Source organism: Amborella trichopoda, chromosome 6 (assembly GCF_054954075.1).
Source record: "Amborella trichopoda isolate Santa Cruz 75 chromosome 6, AtrichopodaSantaCruz75HAP2 v2.0, whole genome shotgun sequence".
NCBI lineage: Eukaryota > Viridiplantae > Streptophyta > Magnoliopsida > Amborellales > Amborellaceae > Amborella > Amborella trichopoda.
This window is the reverse complement of record NC_142341.1, coordinates 47,964,715-47,980,843: the sequence shown is the minus strand read 5'-3', so window position 1 is coordinate 47,980,843 and position 16,129 is coordinate 47,964,715. Positions and strand designations below refer to the sequence as shown.

Below are 16,129 nucleotides of genomic sequence, written 5' to 3'. Positions count from 1 at the left end.
GCTAAAAAAAATGTATTGATCGTTTCAATCCATACGCACTTATGTTTACATGGTATATTGTTTTTATGATTTGAAATTCTAAGTTTTTTCACTGACCATAATACGTTGAGGCTGAGATGATCGATTTGAAGGTTTTTTTATGTTATAATTGTAATTTTTGGTGAATTTTGACTTATTTTTATAGGGTTGCAATGCTATTAAAAAAAATTTCTTATATTTTTACGCAATTGCACGTTCTAAAACAGTGTTGTCAAATTCACTTTGCTTCGGCCAAAGACTTTGGATTTTAGGCCTAGACCGAAGTGAAACAAAACCTGATATTGCCGCTTCGATCATATTCGAACAACTTTGATTAGATTCAAGTGTACTTCAGCCTCTTCATCCTAAGCAAATAAATATTTATATAAAAAAATTATTATTTTTAAAATATTTATATATAACTATCTAATTTATATATATATATATAGATTATTTTTTTTTGAAAAAAAAGTCTCAAGTCTTCCCCCAAATCGGCCGACCTCTTCCCAACCACTCAGAGGTCTATAAAAGGACCTAAGTCCAAGCTATTGATGCTTGGACACAAAAAAAATTGCTTAGACTCCATTTAGTTTAGCCATTCAATGAGTGAAGTGAGCCACTTGATAAAATTTAGGAGATGTAATAACCATGAACTCCATCATGAAGACCCATATTTCAGCCTCCAAATGGTAGATCTGAAAAACCTTGATTAGGAAACTTAGTAATCTTATTTCAACCAATGTTACGGCTTGGTCATTTATGAAAAGAAAGAAGAGGACAAACGATGTAAAGTGAAGCCGCGGTCCTGATACGGGCAAAGCTTCAAGCTTCGGGTGTCCCGACCAACTGGCCTGGGCAGGTAAGTTTATCTTTTCCCCATTTTCAGTTTTCTTAGTTAGATCTTAAATTAATTGCATTTCCTTACGTATTTTAGTGCATAAGTCATATCGGCCCTACCGATGATATAAAAGGAGATTTGTTCATGGGTATAAATCAACTCTTAGATCATAATCCGATCGATTCCTGCAACTCATCTACTATTTCCAATTAAGGAGTTTATAGTGTCAAAGGGGATTTTCACTTGAAAATCTCTCAAAATTGCGCTGTAAGTAGTACGTGTTGGGCTTGTTTGTGTGTACTGAATGTCACTAATAATCCGCTGCTTTAATATACCAATCATCTTTTTCAAGGTTTAAAAACCGTCAGGTCGAGTTAAAATCATTTTATTTGACTTGGGAATCGATGGAACCGGTTTGGTATCCAACATCTATTGAGAAACTAACTGGTTTCCAGTTCTGTTAAGGAACTAGCAGATCTAGCCCCACCCTTCTTTTTTCATTTTTTTTTCATTTTTTGTTTTTTCATTTTAAAATTCGTTGGCTCGGTTCTCTTAACCGGATTGCCATCCATTGATTCAAACCAGGTTTTCGGACTAGCGATTCGAGTCATTGAGCCATGTTTCTAAACCTTGTTTGTAATGAATATTTGTTGCTTAGAAGTGTTGTTTATAAAATTATTTAATTTAAGCTCGTAGGTAGTTTAGCGTATAAATTTATCTTTCATAAAAGCTATTTAAAAATCATAAGTTTTTAGCCATAAATAACTAAACATAATTGAAATTCACAATAACAGTTTAATGATCAAGTAATATTATAAACATAATTGAAATTCACAATAACAGTTTAATGATCAAGTAATGTTATAAACATAATTGAAATTCAAAATAACAGTTTAATGATCAAGTACTGTTACGTAAGGAAATTTCTGCTAGTATCCTCTATTTCTTTTAAAAAATCTATACCCATTATATTCATCACCATATTTTTGGTTAGTATTATTTTTTTCCCAAAACACCATTAATTCAAAATTTCAAAATACAAATTGAACCTATTGGTAAAATGGTTCATAAATTGAATTTCTGAATTGGGTTTTTTAGCAACAACCGATTCGGATTTTGAAATTCCAAGCTGATTTATTGAGTTTGGGTCTCCGAATTTCAAATTTTGAACCCCCTTCCTCACTCGATCCCTCGTCCCAAACTCAAATCAGGTTAGATTCTCAAAATCTAAACCGATTTGGAATTTCAATCTCTAATCTATTTTCTTAATAGTTTTGGTTTGGATTTTAAAAGCCACAACCGAGACATAATAACGGGCGACATAATTTATCATTATCATAAACAAATACTGTAGTTTTAGGATTCATGATGAGTTTTGGTAAAATTTTATGTTGGCTGCCTACATAACCCAACCTTTTTACCCAATCATAGGACGAGTTAAGGGAGAGTTTAAGGTCATAAACAAGTCCACAAACACTTATACCCATGAAGAAATTCCAACTTTAATATGGATTAGTTATGCACTTGGAAAATACGACTCGCCATGACTTGTAGTTCTGAATCATTTAAGGAATTGTTATAGCAATATCGCAAACGGACTGATGATTTCTATAGTAGGAATCACCATCCGTACAATGCATATCACATGAGGTAATATTCATACTATTAGTATTGTGCTCCAATTCAATATGAATTGAGATTCCTACTTGTTACAATCACGCTTTATGGAATCTAGATTCCAAACTTACAGGAATGAATAAATTTTAAATGGTGGGCGACATAGATGAATATCAATTAGTTGAAGCGGAATATAAATATCAATTAGTTGAAGAGGACTACACAGTAGAGATCTAAAATCAAGGTAAACATACCATGCTACATGCATTTATGGGTTCCCAATAATGTATTCTATGATCCATATGAACATGAAAAACCTACCTTCATAAGGGCAATCGCCCAATGTGACAATGATGTAACGAAAAGTTTATAGAGGTCACACTAATTTTTAAATCGCCATCCATCTATGATCTAGTCATCAGGCAGCAATGCAAACATATGACCATAGATTTCATATGGTCATATGGAGCACAACATACCTTTATTTGACATAAAATTTATTAAAATACACTTGATAGATCAGCTGTTCAACATTTTATGGATATATTTTAATTTAATTTTAACATACCCATCAAAATATGCAAAGTTATGGAATAGCTGAAAAAAGATAGGCGGATAGATAGGCGGATAAATTGTTGAAACATCAAGTACATTTTGTTAAGGGGTAGTACTATCTGTGAACACAAGTACCTTTCAACCGTTCATATCGAACTTAACCTCATTGAAGGACTACAAAATAATTTTAATTTTATTTTTAATTTATTTAAAAAGTATATTTCTTAAATTTAGGAGATAAATTAATCAAGGTGAACTAAATAAACATAAAAATTAATTTCCCTTAAAAAACATTGACCAAAATATATTTAGAAGCATTTTTAATATTATTTATTTAAAATATTAATCAAAATTATATTTCAGCCGTTACATATAGCCTTATTTAATCCAAACCATTTATTTTGCTAACTCCATGGATTCTCTCTGGTTTAATAAAGGATGAAATTATCTTTAAGAGAAAAGCCATGGGTAAAGTGTCATTTTCCAAAATGATTAATCTAGATTATGGGTTATCACTCTAGATAGGAAACAGTAGAGGATGAGGTTACTACAAGGTCTAGGCTTTATGAAAACAAAATCAAGCCTCAAATTAAATCTTCATCCGAAAAAACACTTTCCGAATGCTTACGATAGCTTTAAAATTAATTTTTAATATTGACAATGAAATCTTAAACTAATAATTAATGCAAATCTTGTAGATATATGAACATTTATTTTTAGGGTGAAATAAATTATCTAAATAATTTGTTATACATCGTTTTTAGAGTTTAAAATTCTATTTTGTTTTTTCAATCATAATGTTCTAGTCAAAATAATTGATATAAAAGTTTTCTAGTCAAAATAATTGATGTAAAAGTTTTTTAATGCTTAAATTGTAATTTTCAACAAGCTATGAGTGAGGCTATATTTATTATTATAAGGCTGCACCCTACCAAACCATTTTCCAACTGTAAAATACTCTTATTTCTCGTGGAAATGGTTCACGCATCAGGTGGACAAGGCGGCTAGAGACACTGTACCAGAGAGCAGAGGAGCCGGAGAGAGAAGAAACCCTAAAAATGGAGGCCTTTTAGCCATTAGTAAACTATCCTTATCCTCTGCAAGACCAATCAAAGCGCTGTTTTTCTTCTTCTATAGACGTGTTTGCAAATCCATCGAACCCTAATCCTAACCCTAACCCTAACCCTAATTTGTTTCAGTTTTCATAGCCCTAATCTGTTTTTCCCTGTGTCTCCAGAAGGTGGAACCGTGATTTTTTTAACCTCTATGTGTTGTTCCTTGTTTCCTTCTTTCCTCTCCTGCTCTTGAAATCGGGGTTTCATGGATCCACCTCGGCCTTCACCTGGAGGTATGGTTATTGTTCCCTGAAGACCCTAATCTGATTTGTAAGTTTGTTCCTCTGCTTTCTCTCTCTGTTATACCTGCTCGAGATTAGAGTTTAATGGATCCAATGGCTGAAGAACAATTAGACTACGAGGATGAGGACTATGGAGCGAACCAGAAGATGCCGTTTCAAACAGGAGGAGCCATTTCTGCTTTGGCAGATGAGGAACTCATGGGAGAAGACGATGAATACGATGATCTCTATAATGATGTTAATGTTGGCGATGGTTTCATGCAATCTCTACAGCATCAAGAGCCAGTCCAGTATGAATCAATGGGCAATGGCGTCCAAGCTCCAAAAGAAGAACCCATTTCCACACCACCAGTGAATATACCTGGTGTTGGCCATGAAGAGAAGGGGGAAAAGGACGCTAAGCTCTCTGGTTTCTCAGATCTGGACCAGAAGAAGGCTTTTCAGGAGCAGGCCTCAAATCAACTGGCTGGGGCTTCGAGTGGTCTGAAGATCAGGGTTTCAGAACCAGTTTCGGAGCCTCAACCACAGGCTTCGGGGTTTCGAAATGCGCCTGCACCTCCTGCCAAGGGGTCTGGATTCAATACAGCTGGTGCTATGGATGCCAATAAACAATTAGCGCAAACTTCCTCCAATGCTGTGCCCAGAGTTGGGCCTGGCCCTGGTCCTGGGATTGGGGCAGGGCCTAATGCCAACATGAACAGAATGATGGGCCCAGGTCCAAACCAAGCAGGGGCAGTTATCGATACCTCGGCAAGGTTCGGTTCCGAAAATTCGAACAGGTTGAGCCATGGAGGAGGGGAAAGTGGCAATACGATGCTCTTTGTCGGTGAGCTCCAATGGTGGACCACTGATGCAGAGCTTGAGAGTGTGCTTTCTCAGTATGGTCGGGTAAAAGACCTCAAATTCTTTGATGAAAGGGCAAGTGGCAAATCGAAAGGCTATTGCCAAGTCGAATTCTATGATCCAGCTGCTGCAGCTGCTTGCAAAGAGAGCATGAATGGTCATGTATTCAATGGTAGAGCCTGTGTTGTGGCCTTTGCTTCTCAACATACTCTAAAGCAGTTGACTACAAACTATTTGAACAAAACCCAGGCGCAAGCCCAAGCCCAATCCCAAGGTAGGAGGCCCATGAATGATGGGGGTGGTCGAGCCGGTGGGCCTTCTTATCAGGGTGGCGATAGGAACTATGGGAACAAGATGGGTTGGGGTCGAGGAAACCAAGGAGTACCAAACCGGGGCCAAGGGCCCGCTGGGCTCAGGGGAAGGCCTGGCGGACTTACTGGTAAAGCAATGGTTGGAGGACCAAGTGGGGCAAATCCATACGGTCAAGCTCTTTCAGCCCCACCTCTTGGGGGGCCACCTGGTGGGCTTCTACACCCACAAGGAATGATGGGTTCAGGTTTTGACCCCACATATGGTGCCCACTTGGGTAGAGGAAGTGGCTATGGTGGTTTTTCAGGCCCCCATTTTCCAGGCATGTTGCCATCCTTCTCGCCTATGGGCACCGTGGGGTTACCTGGAGTTGCCCCCCATGTCAACCCTGCATTTTTTGGACGCGGTGTCTCAGCAAATGGGATGGGTATGATGGGAAGCGGGGCCATGGATGGGCATCATGGGGGCATGTGGGGTGATTCAAGCATGGGTGGTGGGGTTGGTTGGGGGAACGAGGAGCATGGACGTAGAACTCGAGAATCAAGTTATGGGGACGATGGGGCATCAGACTATGGGTATGGTGATGGTGGTCATGAGAGAGGAGGGGGAAGGTCGAATCCAGGGAGAGAGAAGGATAGGGGGTCAGAGCGTGATTGGTCCAGTGGTCCTGAGAGGAGGCATAGGGATGATAGGGATTCAGATTGGGATAGGGATCCGCGTTACAAGGATGAAAAGGATGGGTATTCAGACCATAGGCAGAGGGAGAGAGACTGGGATAATGAAGATGATTGGGACAGGGGGAGGACATCGTCGAGGTCTAGGAGCAAGTCGCGTATGATGCAGGAGGAGGATCAGAGGTCACGGTCAAAGGATGTGGATTATGGGAAGAGGCGGCGGGTCCCATCAGAGTGATATTATGAATTCGGTGTTTTGATTTCGAGCAAGTGTTTTGACATAGAACGATGGTGCCATCATAATTTGATCAGGATTTATGGTGTTGGATTTGGCAGGATTAGATGGCTGGACAATCTTTGGAGTGTCGTGCTGACTGATTATCAATCAGTCTTATAGCATGGCCTTGCTGTCGCTGCCATAAGAACCATTTCTCTTGTTGGTATCCTTTTAGGGTGCAGACATGAGTTTGGCTTCATGACACCGAAGTAAGTTTCTATTGTGTGGCATAAGAGAGATGGTTGCCGTCTCTCCCTATATTTGCTTTTATTTTCTTTCTTTCTTTTTTTTTCCTTTTTTTCCTTTTCTGAATTTCATTAACTATGACGTTGACACTTTGGTTAAGAAACTTGTTAGCTTTTAGTAGTAACTGATATGATCCATGGGGATGCATTCTCTTTTTACTTTTTTGTTTCATAGAATACATTTGCTGAGGTTTGTTATAGTTTTGACATACTGTTGACTAAATTAATTACTGTATCCTAGGTCTATTGTGATGCATTGTTGTGTGTATATTGCTATATATATTTGTGGTGACTTCTGTTTTAAAAAATTGTTCAAATCCGCATGACTAACATCTTGTTTCTAATAGAAAGTTTATGTTAGATAATTCTGAGTTTGATAGATTATGGTGTTGCCATTTAAGTTTCTTTGACCATCTTGCCTTGCATAGGGACTTATGTTAACTCATAGATGATATGACTATGCCTGATTGTGTCATTAGGAGGATTTTATCACGTAGGGTTGTTTTTAAGCACAGTAACCAGTACCACCATGTCTTATGTGAGTCTATAAAATATGATGCATTTTGGCATAGTATTACGTACCTTTGTACCGTCCATAATATGTGTCGTTTTGCCTGCTAAAGCCAGGGGGATTTGTGGCTAGTATTGAGTTAATGCTCTGAAGTGTAATCCCACTTTTCTCCTCTGGACTCACCCTGAGCTTTTTCTTATTGAGAGGTCTCTTTTGGAACTTGCTAGTGAGCTGTTATTTCCTTTTTCCCTGAATACTCCTATTTGTTTATTGTGTTAGATTTGCATTAGCTAATGTATTTTTGTTGAGGAGCATACATGTTCCCTTTCTGGTTAACTCAGTACTTCCTCTTTATGATATGTCACTGTCACCTATGAAGTACCTTTTTTGGGTTTTGATCAGTAGATACTTTTGTGGTTATGAGCTGCATAATTAGGCCTTTGTCTTATATTACTATTTTCTTATTTATATTATTTTGGGCGGGTGTGCTGGAATTTGAACCGAGACCGTAGTTTTACTTCCCCTATGTTCTAACCACTAATCCAATAGGATGAAGCTTGTTTTTATTTTCCATAGAACCTTACTCAGTAAGGGTTATAGCTGTCAAATGGCACTATAGCTTATTGAGAAATAGAGAATCCTGATTTACGCTGTTGGGTTTGAAAGATATAACCATGCGGCTGAAAAAGAAGTTGGTTTAATTATTATGGGTTTCATAATGTTATTTAAGGAAACGTTTAATCAAAGAATGAGGAATGGCTGGAGGCATTTGAGTTTGTGAGTCCATGTTGGTCCCTTTCTTTCATGTTCTCCAAGGGGCTAACTGGTTAATCGATTTGATAGTCAGGTTTAAAGTTACTTGTTTCTTCATTTTGATTGGAGGTTCTTCCCTTTCTTAAAGGGCTTAGAGGGCAGCGGCTCAATTTCTTCAATGCTATGCACCTTTTTTTGTTCCTTTCATTCGCAGTTTTATCTCATAATTTGGCCTTTGGATGAATTTATTCCTGATAGATAAATCGTTAGTGTTTATTTCCTGGAGTTTTTTGTTGGGTCATTGAGTTCATCACTCTGGACAACCTTTCCCTCTGTGAGGGGCACTTTGCGTTTGTACTCTGTCCTTTTTATTCCAAGGGTTGGGTTTGTTAGGAGGATCTGGGAACAGGATAGAGGTTTTCTTAGTCATATCATTTACCTAATACTTTTTGGGTGGGTTTTTTTGGCCTTTCTCCTGGTGCCAAGGATTCTGACCACCTGTGATATATTGACAGTCTAGAGATTGTTTGGAGGTCATCCCTAACACAGGGATCCAAGCATTCAATCATTGCCTTGTATGTTGTAACTTCGGAAAAACATCTGGGATTCTGGAGCGTTATGTAGATGTAATTCATGCATTTATGGGTTCATGCTGACAGAATGGCGGCAACTTTCATGGTAAGGCATAATGTCTTGAACATGTGATTGCAAGTAGTCATTCGGGGGACTTGTTGGTAGAGCAATAGTAGAATCTTCAAAGTGTGAGTATCAGCAATGGGTTGCACAAGCAAACAATTGGGACCTCCACAATCATGGGAATTAGTTGAGGTTTTTATATGGAATCATGTTCAATTATTTTGTTCAATAGTGGAGGACGATGTCATTTAGTGGAATAATGCGCTCCACACCAAAGGTGTGGGTGAGAAAGGCACCAATCAGGACTTGAAGCTAAATTCTAGTGAATAACCACTGAGTTTACTTGCACCAATCAGGACTTAAAACCTAGCCTCTACCGTCTTGACCCAAGCACATTTCCTTGCATCAAAGTTCTTTTCCTATATGTAGAACTTGTTTTGGTTCAAGATAACCACTGAGTCAACTTGATTTTTCCAATGGGTGAGTTCTAAAATGAAATACTATGAATGTGCCAAAGTACTTCATGTATCTAATTTTTCTTGTTACCTGACCAATAAATGATTGCATCTAAAAAAAAAAAATTGATCGCATCTAATTTGGAATCATTGTGGTATAATTGGTTGACGAGCTTGGTTCATTCCCATAATTCAAACATACCTATTTTAACTTATCATATAAACGTATGAAGGACTCGCTGAGGTATTTTTATTATACTGTTTGATGGAGTGAGTCGATGGCATCTCCAAGAGTCTTGGCTGTTTTTGAATATGCAGCGTCATTAGCACTGGATAAGGTTCAAATTCGAGGGCAATTATGCGATATTGTTTGGGTCCTTCTATATGGCCACCAGGCTAGTGTTAGACATGGATCTTATGGAGTCTTGGTTCGTAGAGGAATTGCCTTGTCATAGACATAGACATAGACACAGTCAGAGACATGAATCTTCCTTTTTGATTGAGTGGACACATTTACTATGAAACCGAGCATGTATTCATATTTTGATGGAAATTAAGGTATGATTATTTTTTGGAAAGGTAGCCGTCCACATCATGTGGACGTCTGGCAGGTGCACTAGCACCCTTCCACATGGTTGAGATTTCACAAGGCCATATCCAACGGCCCAAAATTAGTCTCATATTTTATTTTTTTATTTTAAACAAGATATTTGGGGTGTAGGTGTATTTTTTTTAATATAACTAAATAAAAATGATTAAAAATAATTTAAATATAAAATGACTAAATTTCATATTAACATCATTTTTAAATAAAAATAAAAATAAAAAACGAAATTCAATTTTGAACCCTTGGATGTGGCTAGTGCAATCTGAACTATTAAAAGGTGCTTGTGCACTTTGTAAGCGTCCACATGCAATACCAACCCTTAATTTTTAAAGGCTAATCTCTACTGCATAGTTTCTAGAAGTAAGTTGTCTGTCCCAACATGCTCAATGAATATGAAACTTTCCTAAATTTTGAAGTTTTCAGTTATGAATGATTGTTGTTTTAAAAAAGAATGCTAGATTTCAAAAAATATATTATTGATATGTACCAAGCATCTAAGCCTATCAAAGATGTTCTTTTCTTTTGTTGTAATCTAGCATTTATGGCCTCATGATATTTTTTTATTTAATCAAAGCCATTTATTATTTGTATTTGACAGATTTTACTTGATTAGGTTCATCATAGATGTGAACAAATAGATCTGATTTAGATTTATTAAGGAATTTTGAATTTTGGAGGATACCTAGTTCTGGCAATATCTATTGCTGCATTTATGGGTATCAAACTATTGGATGCATTCAAAGAATTTCAAATTTAAAGGAATTTCCTCTCAAAATGTGCTTTTCTCTTAGGATTGCCATCACAATGTGTGGGCAGCAGACAATTTCCAAAAAAAAAGGGGGTAGAGAGAAGACTATTGTGTATGTATGTATGTTTGTTTGCATGTCTGTATGTACGTACGTATGTGTGTTTCTGTGCTTATGTGTGTCCACACAGACATGCTTGCACACACGTGTGCAGGTCTGTGTCACCTAATATTTTTTCTTATGGCATGTTGAATGACATCTTGTGAATGTCTGAAACCAACATGCATAGATTCCAGGCAACATGGATTTATTGCAAAGCAGAAGCAGCTCTTATTGACTACTTGGGGAGTGTTCTAGTGACACTCATCTCGATCTCTAATAGTTGAGGCCCATAGGTGGAAAGAAAATGTTTGTAGACAATACTCAATAGTTGTTGATGATCTTTATTACTCTATACTCGTGAGTCATTGCCAGGATCAGTTTGTAATGTGTACTACGATGACCCATTAAAAAAAAAAGAGTATGGTTCACTGGGACATCCATATGTCCATTAGTTCCTCAGAAATGGAGGGGGCGGTCTTAGAGGAGTTGATTGGGGTGTCAGTGTGTTAGAATCACTTCAGAGGCTTCTTCAGTTTGGCTGGAAATGAAGTGTTTATTGCTTAGTCCTAACCAGGGAAGTCTTTTGGTATTCTTTTAGGGCCTGTTTATCCGGACACCAAATGCATTTAATTCTACTTTTTATAACAAACTAGTCAGCAAAGTATTCCACAATGTGTTTGTCTACGGCCACTTCAGAGTCCGCCTTGAACCATGCTTTAAATAAGCCCCTCAATCTATTTAATCTCACTAGAAAATTTTTTTTGTGGCCTTTATACACGTTTAATGTTGGTCATAATAAATCAGCTTAGTCAAGCCAAGAACGGAAAAGTTTGTTAGAAAATATAGAAGTATAGGAAGTCAATTATAGAGAAGGAGGTTTTCTGGCCTAAATAGGTTGGCTGCTTGCTATTTTCCATTGAACTTTGTGTTATGTTGTTAATTTTGTAATTGCAATCCTGTTAACCTTTCCTTCAAATTTTTTTTTTGTAATTGCAATCTGAAATATTATTTAAAAAAGTCACTATTGAGGCGATTGGTTGTGAAACTGTGTGTATATGCTATGCAGTTATGCTCATGACTCAAGATTAGTGCACACACATTAGTTATGTAATTTTGGTTTTAAATATCAATATGTATTATGTATTTTAACCTTTTATATAAATTGTCAATCTCAAAATTGGAGGGATGAACAGAAATTTCCTCGAATCTTCAATAGTCATCTATGACTTGTCCCTAATAGTAATTCTCTCTTTTAAGTAACCTACATGTGCATTGAAAGCTCAGAGCTCCATTCTTGTAATTTATTTTATAAATTAAAGAAACCCCAAAATAATTGGTTCATATCTTGTAAATAGGTTGATTTAAACCCTAAAATTTGTTTTCAACTAGAATGTTTTCTCTAATTGCGCAGAATCCTAAAGATTGATGTTAATCTCTAAGACCAATAAAAAAAGATCCTAATCTCCCAAAGAACGGCTGCACCATAGAAAACTCAATAGATATCCTTTAAAATTTGCAAGTTCTCATAAAAACTCCTAGAGTCTTTTGAAAAATTTCTAACGCTTTCGAAGGCTTGTGACTTTTTAATAAATTCCCCCCCTCTTAAAATTGATGACTTTTTACCATGCTTCGACTTTATAGCTACATCTTATGCTTGGAGGCCTAAGCTGAAGTCTTAGGCTTTTTGGGCTGAAGCAAAGCGAATATAATATCACCTGTAGGAATTCAAATCCACTTAATATTTTCCCCTCATGTTGCTAATTGAAATGCTTATGAAGTTATGATGAGTGCTTGGTGTAAGATGTAAAAACTATGTAACCTCAATCTGTGAATCAGTTTTGGGACTCACGACTTCCCCATGTTGATTCAGCTTGGTTCGTTCAGGGTTCATGTTGAGCAAAACAAATTGTTTTCAGTTAACTCACAAACTCTTTAAAAGCTCAACGTGTTAGATAAATCTTCTAGGTTTACCATGCTGAAAACAAAAGTGGGTTTTCTCCTCTTTTTTTTTTTTTTGATGCGAAGCTTTTCTCCTTTTTTTTAAAAAGGTTCCTATAACCTTATCGTAGGGTTTTGTTATTTTTTCTCATAGTTTAGGACCTTAATTTTATTAAGTTTGTTAGCAATCCTCTTTTTTTTGTGAAGATGCATGAAACACTCTGAATCTGAGCCGTGTCTGGTCTCACAAGCATTATCTTTATCATACTCTCTCTCAAAGTATTGGCAAAATTTCAGATGTGGCTTGTGGTTCTTACAAGCTTAATTTCAAATTGTTGTGCACCTTGTACCTACCAATTGCCTATCAATTCAAGCATGGTTCTTACACTTTTTGGTGTTTCCAAACCTCTTGAGGCTTGGTAGTTTTTTCCAGTTCCTTATTTGCGAGACATAAGTACTTGTGTGGGTGTTCTTTTAATCATCATATTTTAACCATATATTGAACGCCTATCTTTGACATAGCTTGTGGTTCTTGGATGCTCAGTTTTCAAATTCCATCCACTTTGTCCCTAACTAGTTAAGCATAGTTCTTACTCTTTTTGGTGTTTCCACACCGTGTGTGGCTTTATACCTTTTTCCAGTTCCTTATTTTGTGAGACTTAAATGCCATATGTGGAGATTCTCTTCATCATAGTTTGATCCATATATTTGCCACCTATCCTGAGTTGGAATTCTGCCTTGTTTTGAAGGGAATGCGTTTCCTTATCTAGTTTTGCATCTGGAAATTACAATATTCCATCTTAGGCTTAAGATTCTACTACAATATTGGGTCACTTTCATCATAGCTATCTGACTTCTATTTGATGTAGTAAACCATGGTTCTTATGATTCTGAAACTTTATATCTCAAGAAAGGAAAATTGTTTCATGCAGGCTAGATCGCATTTCTACAATATGCAGTCCAAAGCTATAAAGCATCCATCTTAAAGATAGATGCAAATAGGTGGTCCATCTTAAAACAATTGTAACTAACAGTCCAATTGTTTTCTTAATATAATTATTATTTCTAGTTTTCAAATTTTTTTTTTTTTTTATATTCATGATCTCCGTGTTAAAGATTATATATTCTCTAAAAATTAGGATCAAATTATATTTAAAAAATATATTTATTGCCAAGGCTGCATTTCTACAATATGTGGACTTACCGCATAGAAACCATGTCCCTCAAGAAATTTGCTGTTGACTTTTGAGACATCTGTGTCAGTTACTTTTCTATTGTGAATCTAATGCTACGTGGTACTTGGATGCCCAGATGCTGATTCTAATGTTCTTATAATGACATTAACATTGGATTGTTTATGTAATTGGCTTATCCTTTTTTGTTGTTTTCTTATGGGCACTTTTTGTGCCTTTTTTTTTTTTTTTTAATAAGTCACACTATACTTGATTATAGAAAAGGATCTGAGCTAATGAGTCCCTATTGCATGAAACCTCAATGATGGAATGTGCTTCATTTTTTCTTTCTTGCTGTTTATTGAGGTCCTTTGGTATAGGTTCTTGTGGTGTGCCCTATCTATGTGCCTAACTCATCCCATTATCGTTTTAGGATGCAAGCTTTGTGCATGCTTGCCCTGCTAGCATTGGTTGGAGTGGGGGCTTTCATCAAGCAGGTTGCTTTGTTCTAGCCAGATGCTATAGCTTCCCTTTCCATATCTTCCAACATAAGGAAAGATCGTATCATTTCAGAATTTGGGTTATTTGAAAATGGCCAATTGAAGCAGTTTCCCGTCTGCATTGCATGGAAGATTTGTATCTTCAATGTTACTTGGGTTAAGATGTTGATGTGGTATTGTTGGGTTATTGAGCTGTGTAACTAGGGCCTTAGTTTTTGGCTTATGATTCTAGTTGCTGTAACAAATTGTTCTAACTGGCCGGTGTATTCATGAAAAGCTGTATGGGCAGGTCTCAGTTTATCTAGGTTGATTTTTTCTGGAGCCATTCCAGTATGAGTTGTGTAACAAGGTTATAATCTTCTGTTCTTTAAGAGAATAGTTTTGTAACCTTCTATTGTATGAGATACTGTTCCACGTGGAGACATTCCTGCAAGCAATGTTTGAAGAATTAGGTTTTAAAGTTGTAGTAATCTACAGTGGGAAACTAGGGTTCAAGTTGTAATATTTAGGGTCATGAGTTGAGTCTTGTAACCATGTGCAAAAATGTATACTAATGTATGCAATATTCTGACATTTATCATGGAGATGGAAGGGGATCTTGTTATGTAAATTATTTTTGTTTGTTTACATCCTGGATTGGGATTTTGAGTTACATCACATGCACTTCCATGCTGATGTATCCAGTATTCTGATATGTATATAGGAGAAGTGAATCTTTTAATGTAAAAAGTCCTTGTTATGAAGATCCTAGATTGGGGATTTTAGTTTTGGCCATGTGTAGTTGTATCCTGATAAATGGACCATTCTGACATGTATCAAGGAGATGGAGGGGACCTCTTTTATGTGGTATCATTTTTGTTTGTTTGCATCCTTGATTGGGGTTTTGGAGTGTAAGCCACATGCAATTGCATGCTTGATGTATCCGGTATTCTGACATTTATTAAGAGGAAGGGATCTATTCAAACAAAAGTCTTTGTTGTGTACATTCAAGATTTGGGATTTGAGACTTAAACCATATGCAGTTGTATGCTAATGTATGCAGTATTCAGACATGTATAAAGGGGATGGGAGGTGATCTCTTTATGTAAATCATTTTTGTTTGTTTATATCATGGATTGGGCTTTTTGAGTTGAACCACATGCAATTGCATGCTGATGTATCGGGTATTCTGAATGTATCAAAGGGAAGGGAATCTGTTCATGTGAAAGTCTTTGTGATGTGCATCCTAGATTGGGGTTAGAGTCTCAACCATAAGCGGTTGTTTGTTAATGATATGTTGTATCCTAACATGTATTAAGGAGTAGAGGGATGAGATTTCTCCATGTATCCATCTTTGTTATATTGATCCCAGATTAGGGTTGTGTTGTAATCGTCAATTGTACAACATATATGTGGTATTCTGACATGTATCATGGAAAGCAAAATCTCCATGTAATCATTTTTGTTATGTGGATCCTACATTTAAATTAGGGTTGAACTTGTAATCATCAGCAACTGTATGCTGGATGCATCTAGTGTGAGGATATTTATCAAGATGGGAAGATATTTATTAATGCAATCATCCATGTTATCCTGATGCTTTGAGCGCTGAATAGCCTTGTGATTGGGGTTCAGTGTTGATCATTGGTTTCCTGAGTTTGATGTAACGGGCGTCTGATTCTTTTTATTGGGTTTGAGTCTGCTGGTTTTACCATGTATCCTCTACAATGTTGTCAAGAAATTCCAGTGTGTTCTTCGGTCATTTGAGCCTGGATTTGTTTTTGGATTTGAGTATTGAATGACGCATATGATTGTACGAAGCTAATGTAAGCGATGCTGCACACAAGCTGCTGTCATTTGTTAATTGAAGTGATGAGGGGCAGTGTATTGGTTTCTCCTTAGATTTCTTGTGTAGAGCCATTTGAGTATGTAATTACTTTACAAGTGTGTACTTCGGTCATTTGTGCCTGGATTTGTTTTTGGACTAGTTTTGAATT

The 16,129-nt window shown here is 36.7% G+C and overlaps 1 protein-coding gene across 1 annotated transcript; it reads left to right on the top strand.

Annotated features, from left to right (window-relative positions):
• Positions 1–3,990: 3,990 nt before the first annotated feature.
• Positions 3,991–15,122, top strand: LOC18441943 (uncharacterized). The gene is made up of 2 exons (XM_006852168.4): positions 3,991–6,697; positions 14,087–15,122. Exon 1 carries the CDS (start codon positions 4,470–4,472, stop codon positions 6,447–6,449), a length of 1,980 nt encoding a protein of 659 aa, XP_006852230.1. The 5' UTR covers positions 3,991–4,469; the 3' UTR covers positions 6,450–6,697; positions 14,087–15,122.
• The last annotated feature ends 1,007 nt before the right edge of the window (positions 15,123–16,129 follow it).